Below are 20,854 nucleotides of genomic sequence, written 5' to 3' on the forward strand. Positions count from 1 at the left end.
TCAAACGATCTTAGAGAGGCATTCCTTGCAATCTTCATAGCAAGGAGTCTTGACCGAGTGATTGAAGAAGTCTTTTGGGAAGAAATCGCGCATCGTGATGGCAACGGACGATCTTTGTGTCATAATTTCATCATCCTCAACATTTTCATGTAGCTTTGAAGGTTGGCGGTAGCTGCTTTGCCCCCTTTCCGATTGGTGAACTTGTGGAGGAGACCTATGTTTCTTGTGCATTTTCTTTGGAGTGACATAAGTCCATCCTTCAACTTCACTTGACGTGACTGACATGGTTTTGGAGCATGCCCCCAGCGGTTGAGGTGAAGATTTTGAGTTCAAAGAGCCAGAAGTGACGGTGGTATAGTTTGACTTCACCACATCATTAAGATCTAGCTCGATGATCCCTTTCTGAGCCAACTTCATGATGAGATCTTTTAGCACAAAGCACTTTTCTGTCGGATGACCAATGAAGCGGTGGAATTTACAGTACCTTAGACTGTCAGTACGGTTCATCTCTTCCGGTCGTTTGCACTCAGGTAGGTCGATCACCTTTTTGTCAAGCAAGTCTTTCAACATGGCAACCACGTCAGAGTCGGGGAATGGATAAGTCTTCTCCTCAAGCTCCTTCAAAGTGCGTCTACGTATCTCTTGATCACGAAAAGCTTCGGTTTGAATCGCCTTGCCTCGTGTATGGGTTTTGACTGGAGTTGTGTTGACCGTCATTGCTTCCTTGGTGGGTTTCCACGCAGCCTTATCCACCTTTGGCCCCAAAACTTTGTCATTCTTGTAGTCGGCGATCTGTTCTTTCTTCTCATGACGGGTGATGCTTAACTCCATATCATGGGCGCGGGTGGCTAACTCCTCAAATGTTCGTGGTTTAATGCCTTGAAGGATGTAGTGTAGTCCCCACTGCATGCCTTGAACGCACATCTCAATGGCAGAGATTTCAGAAAGCCGATCTTTACAATCCAGACTTAAGGAGCGCCATCTATTTATGTAGTTGATGACAGGTTCATCTCTCCACTGTTTCGTACTGGTCAGCTCTAGCATGCTTACAGTACGTCGAGTGCTGTAGAAACGGTTGAGGAATTCCCTTTCTAGCTGGTCCCAACTGTTGATAGACTCGGGTTCGAGGTCGGTGTACCAGTCAAAAGCGTTACTTTTCAGCGAACGTACGAACTGTTTGACAAGGTAGTCTCCCTCTGTCCCAGCATTGTTGCAAGTTTCAATGAAATGGGCGACATGTTGCTTCGGGTTGCCTTTTCCATCGAACTGCATGAATTTTGGGGGCTGATAACCCCTTGGCATCTTCAAAGCATCAATCTTCTTGGAGTAAGGCTTTGAGTACAGTACGGAGTCATGCGAGCTTCCTTCGTACTGTGTCTTGACAGTGCTTGCGATCATCTCCTGTAGCTGCTGGATAGAGAGAGATTCCATGAACGCCGTTGCTTGGTCTAGCTTCAGCTTCTCTTCGACTTTCTCCACTGGAGGCTCCTCTTCTTCGTCGACTTCTTTCTTTAATAGGCCAACATTTGGGTCGACTTTCACGTCGGGCAGCGCATCTAGTTGGTTGACAAGTGCGGCAATCTGCAAGTCCTTCTCTTCCACAGTCTGTGTAAGCTTTGCAATTGCTTCGCTCATTTGAGCCAGTTGTTCTTCAACAGAGGTGACGCCGATGGTCATGACTTGTGCAACCAATAGACATGACTTTCCTTCAGACATCCATAGTGCTGATGAAGAACCCCATTGGCCATTTTGGGGTGTCATCTTGTGTGCCTCAATAGCATGCTTTGGTGCCCCCATCAAGGTCAGGTGGATGACCGACTCGCGCCTTTGATGCTGCTCTTGCTTGCTTAGCAGTACCAACTTTGCAGCGGCATGTTGAGAAGTGGTTGTGGCACCAATGGATGCTCCATTTGCGGCGGAAGTGCTTATGCTTCTTCCCTTGGTGGTTGCAAGAACGGCTTGTCCCTTGCTTGATGCCATTGATTTTGGAGGTGTGCTTTGGTTGTTGTCAACTCCGTAACCATGCTCCTTCAACTTCTTTTGAGTTTTGGTGAGGTCACGATCTTTGTCGTTGACGGTGTTTGAAACCTTCTTTCCAAGATTTGAAGAAGAAGCAAAGTCATGCCTAGCCTTTGACATGAGTTCGTAGGCATTTGGGTTAAAGCCTTCTTCGGTCTTCTTAGTTGGAAGAGAGCTTGGTTTCACTTTGACGCCATGTTGCGCCTCCAGACGGTTGATGAGTCCGGCGGTTTGCAAGTTTTTCTCCTCTGCAGTCTTTAGCAGCCTTGCAATTGTTTCCTTCATCTGAACCAACTGTTTTTCAATGGAGGTAGTGCCGATAGTCATGACTTGTTCTTTGTTTGAAGCCATGGACTGTGCTTAAATATCTTGAACGGAGACAGAGATGAGAGGTAGAGATGGTCCCACTGGGCGTGCCAAATTTGTGAACACGAAAGATTCCTTGAAACAAGAAACCAGAATAACGTGTACAAAATAATATTTTTGTGTTTATGATTTTGGGGTTACGATCTCTCTCTAATTTGGTCCTCTGATTCTATCTTCGTAGGGTGTAGGTTTGTGGATGAGTTGTTGATCCAAAGGGCCGTCGGGGCTTGATCTAAGGATGAACAGTTGATGAACGGATGAACACTTTCTTCAAGGGCCGTCGGGGCTTGATCTTGAATAATGGTTGTGTGGATTTCTTCAAGGGCTTTTGGGCTTGATCTTGAAGGTTGATGGATGAGCGGATCTTCAAGGGCTTTTGGGCTTAATCTTGAAGAACGATTGGATGTGTGGATTTGTTGAGATTGTTGATCCAAAGGGCCGTTGGGGCTTGAGCTTAGGATGAACAGATGAACACTTTCTTCAAGGGCCGTCGGGGCTTGATCTTGAAAGAGGATTTAACGAAGAACGAAGAGAGCTTTCTTGATCCTTCGGAATTCTTGGGAATTTGGATGGTTGGAAGCTTTGGAGTTTCAAAGCTTCAAGGATTTGGGGAATTCTCTTCCAATTTGGGAGTAGAGAAATGTATTTGTGAATTCCTTCATGCTTGATACCTTGATGGAGAAGCCTATTTATAGGCTTTGAGAATGAATCACCACCACAAAATATTTTTTTCCTTTCCAAGCACCATTGCCTAATTTTCCCACTTAATGCAATATTGAAATTGAAGTGGTGTAACTTATGGCCTAATTTCCCACTTAATACCATTTTAAACTTGAAGTGGTGTAACTTATGGCCTAATTTCCCACTTAATGCAATATTGAAATTGAAGTGGTGTAACTTATGGCCTAATTTCCCACTTAATACCATTTTAAACTTGAAGTGGTCTAACTTATGGCCTAATTTCCCACTTAACACCATTTCAAACTTGAAATGTGTATGCTTTGTCATTGCCCAAATGAGAAAAACTTGTTTTGATCCGTAATGGATTGAAGTGTGCTTGCCTTGTCATTGCCCAAAATGAGAAGAAAAACTTGTTTAATCCTTCAAGGGTATTTCTTCCTATTTTGTTGAGTCACACGCCATGTGTACAATTTGTACAACACGTGGCGTATGCCATGTATGCCTTGACACGTCAAAACTTTAATGCATTGGTGAACATTTTTTTTTTACTGAAATTTCGATGTCTACAGTCACCATAAAAAAAAAGTTAAAATTATTTTTTAATAATTTCGAACTAAAATTTTAAGCTATACGTCCATAAATATTGAAAGAAAAAAAATCAGTTTTTGAATTATGGCTTAAATTTTTCTGGCTGAAATTTTTAAGTTTTATCTCCAAGAGTTGAATTAGCATGTTGGGCTTAATGGTAATTGGAAAGAAGCCGACCAATTGATTGGTGTCCAAGGCACGAAGTTAGAAACTTTTTTAGTGGGATCCACCTTCGTACTTTAAGAAAAAAAAATTATCGATAGTTGCATCACCTCTTCAGCATGCCGTCAAATCGTGGGCCCCAAAAAATGGAAATGCCCATGTGTCCGAGATTTGACACTTTTTGGCCATTCTAGAGGCTGAATTGAGCCCCAAAATACGGCCGGATCATTTTCCTAGGGATCCGTGGGATTTTACGATTGTGTTTTTTTATCGTATATCGTGCGATTATTTTTATTTAGTACTATTTATATTTAATTTTAAATTTTAAATTTTAAATGATTTCTGACTGCATAATATACGATGAACGAATATGATTATGAAATTCCTAGAAAAAGGATATGGCGAGGATCCTTTCCCCACACTACGCCATTTGCAAATGCCCTTTGGTTGGAGACCTTTTTGTTCAATTTTGGGTGCAAATATTTAAAGGCTTTTTAACTAAAATGGTTCATAATATTAGCATAACTCTTCATTTAGTTTTTGAGATTTGAAATCCATAAAAGTGGTATTTGAGTTAGTCCATCATCAATCATTTTGATTCTTTTGTAAAAAAATTCAGTTAAATAAATATAAAATGACAAAAAAAAAATATATATCTTCAATTTACATCTAATTAGAGTAAAATTTTCACTTACATATTTTAAAAATGTAAAATCAAATATATATCAAATTAATAGAGATAGCCTGACATGTATTACTTGGTCCTACATCTATTAGATAGATGATACAAATAAATAAATAATACGTGTAGTATTACTTAATCTGTGTATGATTTTTGCAGCTCAAATTTGGAGATGGCCTAAAAACCTGGGAATGTTGTATATTATTCGGAAGGAAAACAAAAAAGAGAGCAACATTTAACTTCCTTCTGATTAGAGTGGACCCCATCATTCCAATGACGTGGAGCGACCTCGTCGGCTGTAGAAGAGGAATCTGTCCGCTCCACTTGAATCGCTCTTCAGATTCCCGATCGTGCGACACAAACAAAAGCATCAGACAAGAGAAAAAAATAATAAAATTTGCTGTTGGAAAAGTCCAAATTTCCAAATTTCAGTTGGTCACACTCCGCGACAGAACCTCCACTTTTTCTTACTCTGCTTTTCTTCTCTCCAAATTTTCTCAGCTCCCAAACAGAAAGAAAGCTACAAATTTCCAGGTGATGAAGCGTGATCACATTGCCAGAAGGAAAAAGAAACTCGATCCCATGGGGAAAGAAGGGCAGAACTACGGGAAGGGAGAGAGTCCGAATCCGAATCCGATTCCGAAAGCCGATCACGCTTTCCCGGCGTGGTCGAGAGACGCCAAGGAATGCGAGGACGCGTTCCGAGTGAGTCGCGACTCGGGCTTGTCCTCCGAGGAAGTCGACAACCGGCGGAAGATGTACGGATGGAACGAGCTGGAGAAGCACGAGGACCAGTCGATGTGGAAGCTGTTGCTGGACCAGCTGAGCGACACGCTGGTGCGGATTCTGCTGGCGGCGGCGATCATCTCGTTTGTCCTGGCCTGGTTCGACGGCGAGGAGGAGAAGGAGATCACGGCGTTTGTGGAGCCGCTGGTGATTTTCCTGATCCTGATCGTGAATGCAATCGTCGGGATTTGGCAGGAGAGCAACGCGGAGAAGGCGCTGGAGGCGTTGAAGGAGATTCAGTCAGAGCAGGCGGCGGTAATTAGGGATGGAAGGAAGGTGTCGAATCTGGCGGCGAAGGAGCTGGTTCCGGGGGATATTGTGGAGCTGAGAGTTGGGGATAAGGTGCCGGCGGATATGAGGGTTTTGAACTTGGTGAGCTCGACGTTTAGAGTTGAGCAGGGGTCTTTGACAGGAGAGAGTGAGGCAGTGAGCAAGAGTGTGAAGGCGGTTTCGGAGAATTCGGATATTCAAGGGAAGAAATGTATGGTTTTTGCTGGGACGACTGTGGTGAATGGGCATTGTGTTTGTTTGGTGACGCAGATTGGGATGAAGACTGAGATTGGGCAAGTGCATTCCCAGATTCAAGAAGCTTCGCAGAGCGAGGATGATACCCCTCTTAAGAAGAAGCTGAATGAGTTTGGGGAGATTTTGACTATGATCATTGGTGTTATTTGTGCAATTGTTTGGCTCATCAATTTCAAGTACTTTCTCAGTTGGGAGATTGTTGATGGTTTGCCGACCAATTTTCAATTCTCATTCGAGAAGTGTACTTATTACTTCAAGATTGCAGTGGCATTGGCTGTGGCAGCCATTCCCGAAGGCTTGCCTGCCGTGATCACGACTTGTTTGGCTCTTGGAACACGAAAGATGGCTCAGAAGAATGCACTTGTTCGGAAGTTGCCGAGTGTTGAGACTCTCGGGTGCACTACTGTGATTTGTTCTGATAAAACTGGTACTCTGACTACCAATCAGATGGCTGTGGCAAAGCTTGTGGCTATTGGTTCGAGGCCTGGTACTCTTCGAGCCTTCGATGTGGAAGGAACCACCTACAACCCTTTTGATGGGAAAATACAGGACTGGCCGCCAGCTGGTGATATGGATACCAATGTTCAAATGATAGCCAAAATCGCTGCTGTGTGTAATGATGCTGGTGTTGAGTTATCTGGGAGTCATTATGTTGCCAACGGGATGCCCACCGAGGCAGCTTTGAAGGTGAATTTGCAATTTAAGTATAAATATCTGCTCTTTATTTGTCTGAAATTTGAATTGTTGTAGTTTGCATAGATTACATGAAATCGCGGAAATACCACAACATTTAATATAAAACTGTGTGGTTGTTTTGTGTTCCTAATATGAAATTTTCGAGAGTATCTTAAACATGTGTTGGGAGGTTTCTAATAAAGATTGATGTGTTCTTTTTGTTGTTGGTCATGAACTTTGTGGTTTGTTTCAGGTTCTGGTTGAGAAGATGGGAGTTCCTGAAGTATTAAATACTTGTTTCTCCTCAGTTGGAGATCTACTACGTATGTAACTGATTGTTAAGTCATTTGGTATTTGATGATTTTTTTCTTGGGCATAAAGTTTCATGCTCTTTTCCCCTAATCACATTGAAGGTTGTTCTCAACTATGGAATGACATTGACCGGCGAATTGCAACACTTGAGTTTGACCGTGATCGCAAATCCATGAGTGTTATTGTGAATTCTGGCTCGGGAAAAAACTTACTTTTTGTTAAGGTACATTGCCTGATATATCTGATTTGGTAAGTTTTTGGTATTTTTCCTAATACTCTCTATGTCGCTTACTCAGAGCTATACTTGATCCGGTAACTACTTCTGCTCTTGTCCCATTGCATACACAGCAGAATAGAATTGATTTTGTTTCTGGTATCAAATTATTAACTTGCACATAGAGTAGAAAGCTGAATGAAATCACCTATTTTGCCTCAAGGGGCTTACACATATATTACACCTGATGTGCGTTTCCGAAGTTTTCTGGTTACACTGCTACATCTCGTTTGCATGCGTGAAGCTAAATCTTGTTTCGACAGTTCTTGGTATATATTTTGTTCTGTTCCTTTCCTCCTCAAAATGTTTATCTTCCTAATTGTCTCACATGAGAAGTTAATGTTTCTTCATATAAACTGTCAAATTTCACGTCCAAGAATCAAGAGTTGGTTTGCTTGTCAATGATATTGAGTATGCCACCCATTCTCCTTGTTTATAATGGAAAACTTTACAAATTGATTTCTGATTGACTTAAAACCTGTGTAGGGTGCAGTTGAAAATGTATTGGAACGGAGCTCGTTCATTCAGTTGGTTGATGGCTCCATTGTAGAATTGGACCAAAAAATAAGGGATCTTATCTTGGGCACCCTTAATGAAATGTCAAGTAGTGCATTACGTTGTTTGGGGTTCGCATACAAGGGCGACCTCCCAGAGTTTGCAACGTACAATGGTGATGAAGATCATCCAGCTCATCAGCTTTTACTCAATCCTTCCAATTATTCTTCAATTGAGAATAAACTTGTTTTTGTTGGCATGGTCGGGCTAAGGGTGAGTGTTCCTTTTTATTTTTTATTTTTTTTTTTGCAAATCTGCTAAACTCTGCTGTCCCCTTTTTCATTTGCTGATAGAAATTTGAAAGTTCTGACAAACTTTCTTCACGTAATTGTAAAATGTTGAAGGATCCTCCGCGAAAAGAGGTCCGTCAAGCCATTGAGGACTGCAAAGCTGCCGGAATCCGTGTTATGGTTATTACAGGAGACAACAAGGATACTGCTGAAGCTATTTGCCGTGAAATAGGTGTATTCAAACCTTCAGAAGATATTAGTTTGAAAAGCTTAACAGGAAAAGAATTCATCGATCACCATGACCAGAAAAGTTATTTAAGACAAAGTGGAGGCCTGTTGTTCTCTAGGGCTGAGCCAAGGCATAAACAAGAGATAGTGAGGCTGCTCAAGGAAGACGGGGAAGTGGTTGCAATGACTGGTGATGGAGTGAATGATGCACCTGCCTTGAAGTTGGCTGATATTGGGATTGCAATGGGCATCGCTGGGACAGAGGTACAGTAATGACGATTCCTCTATGTTTACTTATTTTTGTTTAATCCATTATGCTGAATCTTTTTGTGATCATGACAGAGACCACGTAGTTTGTCTGCACACGCATTGCATAATGCTCATCATGAATCCATGACTATCGAGCAAGACTTATCGAATAGCGTTTTCATCATGTTTATTTTATATATTCATCACTCTTGGTCCACTTGTTCCAGGTTGCCAAGGAAGCCTCTGATATGGTATTAGCAGATGACAATTTTAGCACTATAGTTGCTGCTGTTGGAGAAGGCAGGTCTATTTACAACAACATGAAGGCTTTTATCAGGTTTGATTCTTCTCCATCGAAGTGTGTCAAGCTATGTTCATCTATTAATGGAAGGCCTTAGTTTCTGTGTTAATGCACATCCTGCTGTTGAATCTCATTTTTTAACTTTGCATATGATCAGCTGCTGTTCCCTGTTTCTTTGCAGGTACATGATCTCCTCAAACATTGGCGAAGTTGCATCCATTTTTCTGACAGCCGCCTTGGGTATTCCAGAAGGGATGATCCCAGTTCAGCTTCTCTGGGTCAATCTGGTCACTGATGGACCCCCAGCAACAGCTTTGGGATTCAATCCACCAGACAAAGACATAATGAAGAAGCCCCCTAGAAGAAGCAACGAGTCGTTGATCACTCCTTGGATCTTATTCCGTTATCTGGTACGACAACTACATAAACATTTGGTCATCAAAGAACCAGATTTCAGACAATTTAGTAATATTTGTGCTAACATCGAATTCATTGTGTAACCTACTCAATAATCTGACAAAATCCGAAATCCTTTTGATCTGTTGCAGGTAATTGGGCTCTACGTCGGGACAGCAACAGTTGGGGTGTTCATTATTTGGTACACTCATTCCTCATTTTTGGGCATCGACCTTAGCCAAGACGGCCATAGTCTAGTGACCTACTCTCAACTTGCAAACTGGGGCAAGTGCCCTTCATGGGAAGGATTCTCAACATCCAACTTCACAGCCGGATCCCAGGTGTTCACTTTCGACACCAATCCATGCGAATATTTCCGTTCTGGAAAAATCAAAGCCTCGACTCTCTCCCTCTCCGTCTTGGTTGCCATCGAGATGTTCAACTCCCTCAATGCACTATCCGAGGACGGAAGCCTCTTGACAATGCCTCCCTGGGTCAATCCGTGGCTCCTTCTAGCCATGTCCTTGTCATTCGGCTTGCACTTTCTGATCCTCTACGTCCCGTTCCTTGCGGATGTCTTCGGCATTGTCCCTCTCAGCCTGAACGAATGGCTCTTGGTGCTGGCTGTCGCGCTTCCGGTGATCTTGATCGATGAGATTCTCAAGTTTGTGGGAAGATGTACGAGTAAGTTGCCGGATTCTACTACTATCGACAGATCTAAGCAAAAAGCAGAGTAAGCGCCAAGAAGCCTTGGATTTATTAGTTAGAATTGTAGTGGACTTTATAAAAACTACTTTGCTAATACAAATTTGGACTGCATTCCACATGATTTTTCGGACATTCTGCGTTATTTCAGTATTGTCAGATTTTTTATAATTTAATTAAATAAATTTCAGAAATAAAACAAAATAAATGAGGTAAAATAAAGGTGAATAAGCAAAAACTTCTAGCATTTGCTTTACAAAAAGAATATAATTCAAGCAAATATATTGTTGCCAACTGTCAGTTTTGCATTGTTTTTTACTTTTTAATGGCTCAAAATTGAGCTATTTGTAAACAATTAAAGGGATTAAATGTTAGTGATGGTCCCTTAACTTTAATCAAATTGGAGTAATAGTCCTTTAACTAAAATTCCATCACTAGTGATTCTTCAACTCATCAAAACATGTAGTCTGCTTACGTGAAGCTCGTGGTTTCTCTTCTATTTTTTGCATTGGTCTCGAATTAAGTTTGATAGATTGTTTTTAATTCACCATAGTTTGTTTTTATATATCGTATTTATATCTTTTGCAGAAGTTTTAATTTACAAGATCAATAGTACTTTCAGTAAATAACACTATTAAATTTTAGCAAAAGCTACATGAAATTCAAAATAATATTTGACTGATGTCCAAAATCAAACAAAAATTGTAAATTGCGTGTAGCAAGCGTGATTTGAAAACAAAAAAGCAATCCAAGATACCTATCTCTAGAGGGGTGTAGCGCTGTGCAAGAGTGCTAAATTCCAACAATCAACATGGATAAATACATTTAAGTCGTGCGTGTAGAAAGACTAGTTTGTTTCTATTCAAACTTTGATTAAGACGCTTTGAAAGTCACGCCAACACTTTCGAATTTTTTTTTTTTTTTTTTACATGTCATTATTGTGTGTGCGTGCGTGTGTTATTTTATTTTATTTTTTTATATATTGAGTGTCATATCGTTGATTACAATCTACATACTAAATCTATCATTTTAGTTGTTAAAGGTTTTTCTTTCTAATTACGTGAAAAATGTGGGGTGTAAGGGTAATATAGAAAAATACGTGGGGGTGTATTAGGATAAATTTTAATTGAAAAAGTAGTTGTAGGGTGTATTCAATAATATGTGGGGTGTATTTAGTTGTTAGAGGTTTTTCTTTCAAATTACCTGGAAAATCAGTTATTAATTATAGGTGATTGATTTAATCACTTATCTCATTTTAATAATCTTTCTCGATCAAAATAATTTCTTTGTTTCTCCAAAAATTAAATGTGTTGTAGGCCTATTTGACCGAACTGTATAAAGGACAGAGAGGGAGAGGGGCCGGCGGCAATAAAGAGAGAAGAGAGAGATTTAATTTTGAGGTATGTGTTGTATCACCCCCTTATGCTTTTATTTATAGTATTAGGATAGGTAGAATCTTTACCCTAATAGGATTACATCTCCAAGAGGAATTAAACTACTAAAGGGAATATACAAGATACTCCTAGACACACTAGGATTTATACAATTACATTCCTAATCCGATAGGATTGCAACACTCCCCCTTGAGTGTGTAAATACTCAAACAAAATGTCGCATCAGATCTTCAACAGATGATGTAGAACATTTGATGAAGTTGTTGGCACAACGAGTGAACACTAGTATCAAATATAAGAAAGTAAGTATACATTGGTAGTATAACTCACAAAACCTCGTTATGGTAAAACCCAAGGCATGGGGAAAACCCATAGACTAAGGAGAACAGTGAGAAATATGCATAATGTCTAAAACAAACGTCAAACAGAACGAAAGTAGTGAACTCAATGGAGTATAATCATCCCAGGATGGGTGCCTCGTTAAAACCTCATTAGGTAGCAAAAACCTAGTGGGAAAAATGCTCCTAATCGTAGGAAAAATAGTACATTAAGATCAAGTGAGTATGCTTCAAGATACTCCCCTAAGTTAGACATAACTTACAAATAAGAGAACTATAAGTGATTCAACTCAGATAATTTACGCATACCGATTCCTTGGACGAACTTTTGAAAAGTATACTTGGGTAATGACTTTGTGAAGAGATCGGCTAGGTTGTCTTGGGAACAAATTTGCTTGACTTCAATGTTTTGATGCTATTGTTGCTGGTGATAATACAAGAACTTCGGCGCTATGTGCTTGATGTTGTCTCCCTTGATGTATCCCTTCTTTAACTGCTCAATACATGCTGTATTGTCTTCAAAGATCATCGTAGAAAGGTCAACGACAGAAGAAAGATCACTAGTGCTTCAAATATGTTCCATAACTGCTCTCAACCAAAAGCACTATTGCAAGGCTTCATGCAGGGCAAAAATCTCAGCATGGTTCGAAGAAGTAGCAACTAACGTTTGCTTGGTAGACCTCCAAGATATAGCAATGTCTCTAACGGTAAAGACATAACCCGTTTGAGAATGCGCCCTATGTGGGTTAGACAGATAACCAGCATCTGCATAACCAACGATGCGAGAATTAACCTGAGGACCGATGGGGGTAGCGGCTCCTCTCGAGGATTCGTGGGTGTAGAACAAGCCCAAATCTGTCGTACCCTTAAGGTAGCGAAAACTGTCTTTAACACCATTCCAATGTTTGCGTGTAGGTGCATTACTGTATCTATCTAAAAGATTAACAGCAAAAGAGATGTCGGGTCTAGTGCATTGAGCCAAGTACAATAAAGCACCAATTGCACTTAGGTATGAAACATCAGGCTCCAAAATCTCTTTCTCATCCTCATTCGGATGGAAGGGATCTTGTTTAGCATCTAGAGTCCGAACGACCATAGGAGTACTCGAAGGCTTCGCTTTATCCTCATTAAAATGTCACAACACCTTCTGGGTATAGTTCGATTGGTGTACTAAGATTCAATCCGAACAATGCTCAATCTCTAGGCCGAGACAATATCGAGTTTTCCCAAGATCTTTCATCTCAAATTCCGATTTCAAGTGCATGACAATTTCCTCAAGCTTTGCGGGAGTTCCAATGAGGCTCATATCATCGACATAAACTGCAATGATCCGAAATCCATAATGTGACTTCTTAATGAACATGCATGGGCATAGTTCATTGTTCACATAACCTTGACTTGTCAAATATTCACTCAGACGGTTATACCACATCCGCCTAGATAATTTTAATCCATAGAGTGATATCCTCAATCTAATCGAGAGAGTGTTCCGTGGTCTAGAACTATTTGAACCAGTTAATGGAAGTCCTTCTAGAACTTTCATATACATTTCCGTATCTAGATCCCCATAGATATACGTGGTTACCATGTCCATAAGCTGCATATTCAGTTTTTCAGAAACTACCAAAATGATAAGGTAGCAAAACGTTATGACGTCCATTATAGGGAATATGTTTCCTCGTAATCAATCTTAAGGCGTTGAGAGAAACCTTGCACTATGAGGCATGCTTTGTATTGCACTATTTCATTCTTCTCATTACGTTTCCTTACGAAAACCCACTTGCAGCCCACTGGTTTCACATGTGGTGGAGTAGCAGCTACAGGCCCAAACACCTTTTGTTTCGCGAGCGAATCAAGTTTGACCTGGATTGCTTGTTTCCAATTTGACCAATCCATTCTTTGTCGACATTCATCAACGGAGTGTGGTTTAATATCGTCACTAAGCATGATGTCGGAAGCAACAGTATATGTAAATGCATTATCGACAATCATCTCATTCCGATTCCAAACCTCATCCAAAACTGCCTAATGGACCGAAATCTCATGATTCTCGGGAGGCCGATATGTCTCATTTAAGACATCACCGTAATATAGAATAACCTCATATGTTGGAACAGATGAGTAAGCAATGGTCGGATTTAGACTAGTGTCACTAGTTTGTGTCATTTTCCTCTTCTGGGGTTGTGAATCCTTTGAACCAAGAGGCCTGCCACGCTTCAGGGTAGAAACAGGTGAATGGCTAGCCGCTAGTGTACCTTGCTATGTGGGAGGTGCAGCCGCCCCACCCTCGGGGACGGTTCTGCCTTCCATAGCGATGTTATGGCTTACGCTTGGTAAGTTCATCTTTGCATGTGAGTTTGCAACGGGTAAATGTGATCTTGTCACCTTCACTAGATCAGTATAAGCATCTGGCATGCTTTGAGTAATGCTCTGAAGACCTAGAATATGTCGCAGTTCAGACTGAGGTGTGCGGAGATCTAAATGAGACATAGTGGGAGTAATCCATGACAATCCGCGGCGTTCTACAGGAATGTTAGTGATCTTATCTCCCCCTAACGACGGGAAGACTATCTCATCGAAGTGACAATCCGTAAAATGTGCGGTAAAGGGATCTTCTGTCAAGGGTTCTAAGTAGCGAATAATGGATGGTGAATTATAACCGACATTGATTCTCATTTTTCTCTGAGGACCCATTTTGGTACATAGTGGCAGTTCTATTGGCACATAAACTGCGCATCCAAACACATGTAAATGCGAGACATCAGGCTCATATCCAGTAACCAACTGTAACAGTGAATGAGGTTGGGTAGCGGTAGGCCTCAGGCGGACAACATAGCTGCGTGCAATATTGCGTGACCCCATGTAGATACTGGAAAATTGGTTCACATAACCAAAGTTCGAGCTATCGTTTAAAGGCGCTTTATGAAAGCTTTTGCCAAGTCGTTTTGGGTGTGAACATGGGGTATGAGATATTCAACTTCAATCCCAACAGACATGCAATAATCGTCAAAGGTCTTGACATAAACTTTCTAGCATTATCCAGTCGAATCGACTTGATCGAATAATTAAGGTGGTGAGCCGTTAGCTTAATAATTTGTGCTAAAAGTTTCGTAAATGCAGCGTTGTGTGTGGACAACAAGCAGACATGTGACCATCGTGTCAATGCATCAACCAACACCATAAAGTATCTAAATGGTCTGCATGTTGGTTGGATAGGTCCACAAATATCCCCTTGAATCTTCTGAAGAAATTTAGGGGGGTCGTGAATAATCTTTGTAAGTGAGGGTTGAATGTTCAACTTCCTCAGGGAATATGCTTTGCAAAGTGGATGGTCGGGATAAGATTTCAAGTGATGCCCATGAGATGTTTTGAGGATACGGTGCATCATATCTCGTTCGGGATTTCCCATTTGATCATGCCAAAGCAGGAGAATGTCCTGGAACCCAGCCATAGGGCCGGCCATATGGTGCGTCTTTACGACTCAAATGGTTGTCATGTACAACCCATTTGGGAAACGTTCCAGCTTCTCGTGAATATGATATATTCGTAAGAAGTGATACAAAAAAATTCATGAACTATTCTCTTCAGTGGTTTGAACATGATATTGATTATCTCGAATATCTCTAAAACTTAGCAACGTTCTTTCGGAACGTGAAGAATAAAGTGCCTCTTTAATGGTTAACTCAATACCATTGGACAACATTATACGTGCCTTTCCGTATCTTTCTATCAAGTTAGATGGGCTTGAGAGGATTGTCAAAGGTGCATTCTTTGGTACGAAGTTAGTGAAATAGTGTTTCACACACAATTTGGTGTGCATAGTTACACTATCAGCCAGACAACTAACTTCCCCACTAGTCATACCTAGAAATGAATTAATTGAATCGGTCATATGCATAAATATAATTCCATTCATTCAGTTAATCAATTCGAGAAATAATATCCATAAAATAATTGTCCAAAGTTCAAAACAAACCAAACCAAACAAATAATTCCAAAGACTTAGAAAAATTGTCCGAAAATTTAACCATAGACCCAGAAATTTAGGTGAGGGTGTTCGGCCACTAGGGGTTTAACACCCTAAAAACATGTTTAAAATTCATTCTTCCATAGGAGTGGATGCCTCCTGAAAATCTGAAACCTCCAGAGTTGTAGTAGTAGCTTCAGGGATTGCTACATGCGCAAAGTTGGACTCACGACGTGAATGATACTTGGCAATGGCCTTAGGGGTAGCTCGGCATACGCGTGACCAATGATCCTTTAATCCACAACGGTAACACATGTCCAGTTCAGTGGAATCCGTTTGAATTGTAGTTTTTCTCTGTTCTTGAAGTTTAGGCCTTCGGGGCATGGGGTTGGCGGTTTTAGGTCAAGTTTCTTCCCTTGGATGGGCCTCTGTTCGGTGGACCTTGGGTCTGTGGTGGAGCTTGCCGCCTTTTTCCATGGCCACGACAGGATCTTCGTCGGTTGTGGTTGCTAGAATTTGTCGTATGCTCTTTAGGCGCGGCGTTCGAGCCAATAGGTCGAGCTTGATGATTCTTCATCAAAAGCTGGTTCTGCTTTTCAGCGAGAAGTAGAATAGATATCAAATCTAAAATTTTGGTGAATTTATGTGCCCTATATTGTTGCTGCAAGACAATATTGGTGGTGTTGAAGGTCGAATAAGTCTTCTATAAGAGATCATGTTCGGTTAAGTCCTCGTTATAGAACTTAAGTAATGATCAAATTCTATAAACTTCAGAGTTGTAATTCATTCACAGACTTAAATTCTTGGAAGCGTAGATGTTGCTAGTCATGTCTTGCTTCAGGCAAGAAGATGTCTTTCTGGTGATCAAAACGATCCGCCAGTTGGTGGTGTTGAAGGTCGAATAGGTCTTCTCTAAGAGATCATGTTCGGTTAAGTCCTCGTTATAGAACTTAAGTAATGATCAAATTCTACAAACTTCAGAGTTGTAATTCATTCACAGACTTAAATTCTTGGAAGCGTAGATGTTGCTAGTCATGTTTTGCTTCAGGCAAGAAGATGTCTTTCTGGTGATCAAAACGATCCGCCAGGGCGAGCTAGAGGCATGTGGATCATTATCTGCGAGGTACTCGGTCTGCAGTGCATCATAGATGTGTCTTCGGATGAAGATCATAGCAATAACTTTCTAAGCTTTGTCTACAGATGCATCGTCAGTTGGTTCCTCGATGGTAACTATAAGACTCTTTGCAGTAAGGTGGAGCTTCACGTCTTGAAAACATTTCAGGTAGTTTCTTCTGAAGACTTCCAGAACAGTGAAATCGATCTTGTTCAAGTTTGACATGTCCCTAAACAGAGGGTACAACAAAACGTGGTTAGTCATATGGAAAGCCATAGACATACATCATAGAACATACGGGTTCCATAGACATGTATTAGTTTAATTTATGCATGAAAGCTATAGGTTTCATGTGGTAAGTTTTGAATGAAAAGATCGGGTTTCAAAGGCACTAAATTCGAAACTACAGGATCGATTTAGTTATGAACGATTAGTTCATATATAGGGGTATTTGCAAGAACACAAAATACAATATACAATAAAGTGTAGTGGATTTATGGATTGCTTAAGGAACCCAAGTGTGACTGCTTCGAGACTACGAAAGATAGTCAACGGTCCAAAGAGAATAAATAATTTATTAAATTGTTAATGCCAAAAAGTGAGCTTCAGGCCAATAATTTTGGATTAATTGTTAGATTAGTGGACTGTTGGTCACTTTAATTTATTCAACAGATCGAAACCATTCGGGGTTGATCGTAGAAGCAAAATTAATTATAACATGCAGGTTAAAATTATTTAAAATGCCAAAAATAGTATTGGATTCGAAAAACCATAACCCAAACATGGGGGCATGGGTACTGTGAGTAGGGCAAAGCCCTATAGGGTTTATTGGGCTCGGGTAGCTGCAGAAAGCAGCCTAATGCGTGGCTTCAGGCCACGGGTCGAGTGATGGGAAGCCCAGCAGCAAGCTGTTAACGTTATAGGCTGAAACCAATGCACAAGGGGCAAGCCCAAAGGCTTGCGAGGGTGTGAGGAAACCCCAACCGAAGCTGGGTTTCGGTTATTGGGTCGCAGGGACAAGCCTAGCCATCTAGGCTGGCTTCTAGTATTGCGGGCCGTGGCAAATACAAACCCAGCAAACCAAGGAGGCTACTGCAGATGGGCCGGGGCTTCAAGCCCGTGATAAGAACAAGCCCAGCATGCTTCTAGCATGCAAGTGTGGGTCGGGTTTGGACTGGGGTTGTAGGCCTGTGTAGCAGACAACCCAAGTCGAAGCCTGGTTGGGTCCGAGAGATGCAGCAAGCCAGAGGGCTGTGCGCAAGGTCCAGGGCGTCAGAGTGACGTCGTCCCAAGGTGGTCCACGCGGTTGGGCTTCAGGTCAGCGTGGTGGTCCTGACGGTGGTGCTGCGGCGGTGCCATAAAAATCCCAGATTTGTGTGTGTGTGTGTGTGTGTGTGTTTTTTTTTTTTTTTTTTTTCGAATTCTATGGTTTAAACCCCTATTTGCTTATAAATTAATTTCGATTCTTTGACTCACAATTCCACATAGCATAAATGCGCAATGCATGAACAATTATATATATTGACAAAATATATGAACATATATACGATGTATGTAATTGGAAGGAAAATATAGATATAGGAGGTTCACGCATCATGGGGAATGTTTTCATGTTTCAAGATTTTTTCAAACATTTAATTTATTTTAGAAGAACCTGATTGGCAGAAAACAATTGAAAGCTTTTGAATTTGTAGAAGAGAGCTTCCTTCTACGATCATTCAGTTCTTTAGCTTCTGGCAAAAGTGTGCTGATAAATTGTTGTAGGCCTACTTGACTGAATTGTATAAAGGATAGAGAGAGATGGGCCAGCGGCAACAGAGAAAGAAGAGAGATTTAATTCTGAGGTGTGTGTTGTATCACCTCCTTATACGTTTATTTATAGTAGTATGATAGATAGAATCTTTACTCTAATAGGATCATATCTCTAATAGGAATTAAACTACTAAAGGGAATATACAAGATACTCCTAGATACACTAGAATTTACACAATCACATTTCTAACCCGGTAGGATTGCAACAATATGGTGTATATTATTTTTTTCTTTCCAAAACAAGTCTTCAGAATGTTGTTCATTTTTTGGGTCAATTTGGGTACATCTAGCTTTTGACACAACACTATTAGTTTATAGTGCATTTGGGTTGTAAACATACCACAAAGTTGGTACATCTATGGAACATTTAAGTTTTCAACGTAACTTTTTTTGTACTAGTTTCAAACTCTCTCACTCCTCTTATTAATAATAATTTAAAAAAAAAAAAAAAAAGAGTTTTAAACGTACCAAGAAGTTGATACATTTATTTTGATTTGGGACTTCAACATAAGAAAAAAAAAAAAAATCAAGCAAAAAGTATGCTTGTGTAATACAAACTTGAAATTAATCCTCAACTACTGAATCACTCCATGATAATTTAATTTATGACATTTTTAATGTTGTAACTATGTAAAACAGGATTAATTTTTCAAATCCAACAAAATAAAAATAAAAACGTTTTTCTTTCCTTTATTATATTTTCTCCATTAGAAATAAGTGTTTTGAAGAAGGGAATTGTTATTGGCACTTCAAATTTCTCTTTCTACACTCCAAACTTTTTATATTTAGAAAGAAAAATACACTTATGAGGAATGTAGAATGAGATTTTTGGAGTGTTAATAACATTTCCCTTAAAGAATACATCAAGAATGATGTTACACACGTTCGTCCATCTCTATTATAGAAGTAGTATAAATGTGATATAAAATATATAATGAGAATAACATTTTTAATACATTAATGAATTTTTCAATTTCATGTAATCATCAATCTTCCCATATTCTAGGCAATTAGTTAGCTGGATAGATATAGGTGCAATATTTCGACCAAAAAAAAGAAGAAATACAGGTGCAATAATTTTTTATTTTTTTTTAAATTAATAGTAATTAATGAAATTTCATATCATAAAAAGCGTTTAGTAGTATCTTACATGACACCACTTTTATTCAAAACCTATACGTTAAAAATACCCGATACCAATCCCCAGTCCCTTTGACAGCAAAACCCTAACCCCCGAATCCGTACAGAGTCCTGCCCTGCCTCTTAAGCGCATAGACAACGTCCATGGCCGTCACCGTCTTCCTCCTTGCATGCTCCGTGTAGGTAACGGCATCACGAATCACGTTCTCGAGAAAGATCTTGAGGACGCCGCGAGTTTCCTCGTATATCAGGCCGCTGATTCGCTTCACGCCACCTCTGCGGGCCAGGCGGCGAATCGCTGGCTTGGTGATGCCCTGGATGTTGTCACGGAGGATCTTCCGGTGACGTTTTGCTCCTCCCTTGCCGAACACCTTGCCTCCCTTTCCGCGTCCAGACATTGTTGCCAGCCAAAATTCTCAAAAACCTGAACACAAAACTAAAACAAAACATCAGAAGTCAGAGAGAGGAATCTGAAACCATAATCTACGTGAAACTGCAGAAATTTGAGAAGGGGAGAGAGAGAGAGAGAGAGGACCTGAAAATTGCAGAGAAAGTGAGAGAGAACTCGTTTGCTTTTGGGGAATGCATGGAGTGTTTGGATTTTTTGGGTATTTATAGGGCGATGTGGGATCCTTAGATGAGGGTCGATCCGCGTGGTAGATGGAAGGAAGGTTTTGGGCAGTCGATGGATTTGTGTTCGCGGTGGAGATGGAGGTGAAGGGTGAGTGAGGATCGATGACGTGGGTGTTTGCGAGTTTTCAGCGCTTTGTTTTGTGTTTCTTTTGGTTTGATTGTTCGTCGTAGGACAAAACTGCGCGGGGGCGGTTGGCGCTGTTTTGGGAATGGGCTCTGTGAGGCCCAGGTTTTTTTTGCGTGATACACCCATCAAACTGCTCGGTACACCCCATCTTTTTAAACCACCATATTGTTATTGTTAGGTGAGTTTAAATGTCAAGTAGTATAGAAATTTAGTACTACGGTCTAATGATATTCTTCTTAATTTGTTACTCAATATTTTAACTGTAAAGTGTTGTGCAAGGTTTTAAAAACCAGAAAACGTCCAACGCTCTTGCTTCTCTTCCATCGACCATACAGGCAGGTTTTTTTTCTGCTCTACCTCTCCAGGGATTCCCCGTTCCTGATCATCATTCAGTTACAAGTCAATCAGAAAAATGACATAACTTGGATAAATAACAAGTCAATCAGAAAAATGACATAACTTGGATAAATATTAGCAGGGATATAAGAGGTGATGTTACTATGGGGCAGCAAATTGAGTCAAATAAAAAATGGTTTAGAGTTTGTGGAATAATAGCACCGTAACACCGATGGGATGAAATGTCCATTTGTAAATC

At 40.5% G+C, this 20,854-nt stretch overlaps 2 protein-coding genes across 3 annotated transcripts; one reads left to right on the plus strand and one right to left on the minus strand.

The window, feature by feature from the left end:
• The first annotated feature begins 4,672 nt into the window (after positions 1-4,672).
• LOC137741882 (calcium-transporting ATPase 1, endoplasmic reticulum-type) lies at positions 4,673-9,858 on the plus strand. The gene is made up of 8 exons (XM_068481582.2): positions 4,673-6,496; positions 6,738-6,807; positions 6,898-7,019; positions 7,557-7,838; positions 7,970-8,347; positions 8,560-8,669; positions 8,815-9,043; positions 9,182-9,858. Exons 1-8 carry the CDS (start codon positions 4,772-4,774, stop codon positions 9,764-9,766), a joined length of 3,501 nt encoding a protein of 1,166 aa, XP_068337683.2. The 5' UTR covers positions 4,673-4,771; the 3' UTR covers positions 9,767-9,858.
• A 9,590-nt stretch (positions 9,859-19,448) lies between these two features.
• Positions 19,449-20,149, minus strand: LOC137741391 (histone H4-like). Of its 2 annotated transcripts, none has more exons than XM_088680168.1 (2): positions 20,035-20,149; positions 19,449-19,935 (listed from the first exon to the last, which is right to left on the minus strand). In XM_088680168.1, the coding sequence occupies exon 2, from the start codon at positions 19,895-19,897 to the stop codon at positions 19,586-19,588; it is 312 nt and encodes a 103-aa protein (XP_088536294.1). In that variant the 5' UTR covers positions 19,898-19,935; positions 20,035-20,149; the 3' UTR covers positions 19,449-19,585. The 2 variants fall into 2 exon arrangements, with proteins under 2 accessions (XP_088536294.1, XP_068337214.1); XM_068481113.2 differs by having other exon boundaries at positions 19,449-19,923; positions 20,035-20,077.
• Positions 20,150-20,854: the final 705 nt, after the last annotated feature.

This window comes from Pyrus communis, chromosome 11 (assembly GCF_041283825.1).
Source record: "Pyrus communis isolate YQ-2024b chromosome 11, ASM4128382v1, whole genome shotgun sequence".
NCBI classification, from domain to species: Eukaryota; Viridiplantae; Streptophyta; class Magnoliopsida; order Rosales; family Rosaceae; genus Pyrus; species Pyrus communis.

Bases quoted from the DNA above. Each gene is read 5' to 3' on its own strand.
- LOC137741882 (XM_068481582.2), top strand. From the start codon at position 4,772: ATGACGTGGAGCGACCTCGTCGGCTGTAGAAGAGGAATCTGTCCGCTC. The intron at 7,020-7,556 runs GTACATTGCCTG...AAACCTGTGTAG, and splicing joins AAAACTTACTTTTTGTTAAG to GGTGCAGTTGAAAATGTATT. The intron at 8,670-8,814 runs GTTTGATTCTTC...GTTTCTTTGCAG, and splicing joins AACATGAAGGCTTTTATCAG to GTACATGATCTCCTCAAACA.
- LOC137741391 (XM_088680168.1), bottom strand. From the start codon at position 19,897: ATGTCTGGACGCGGAAAGGGAGGCAAGGTGTTCGGCAAGGGAGGAGCA.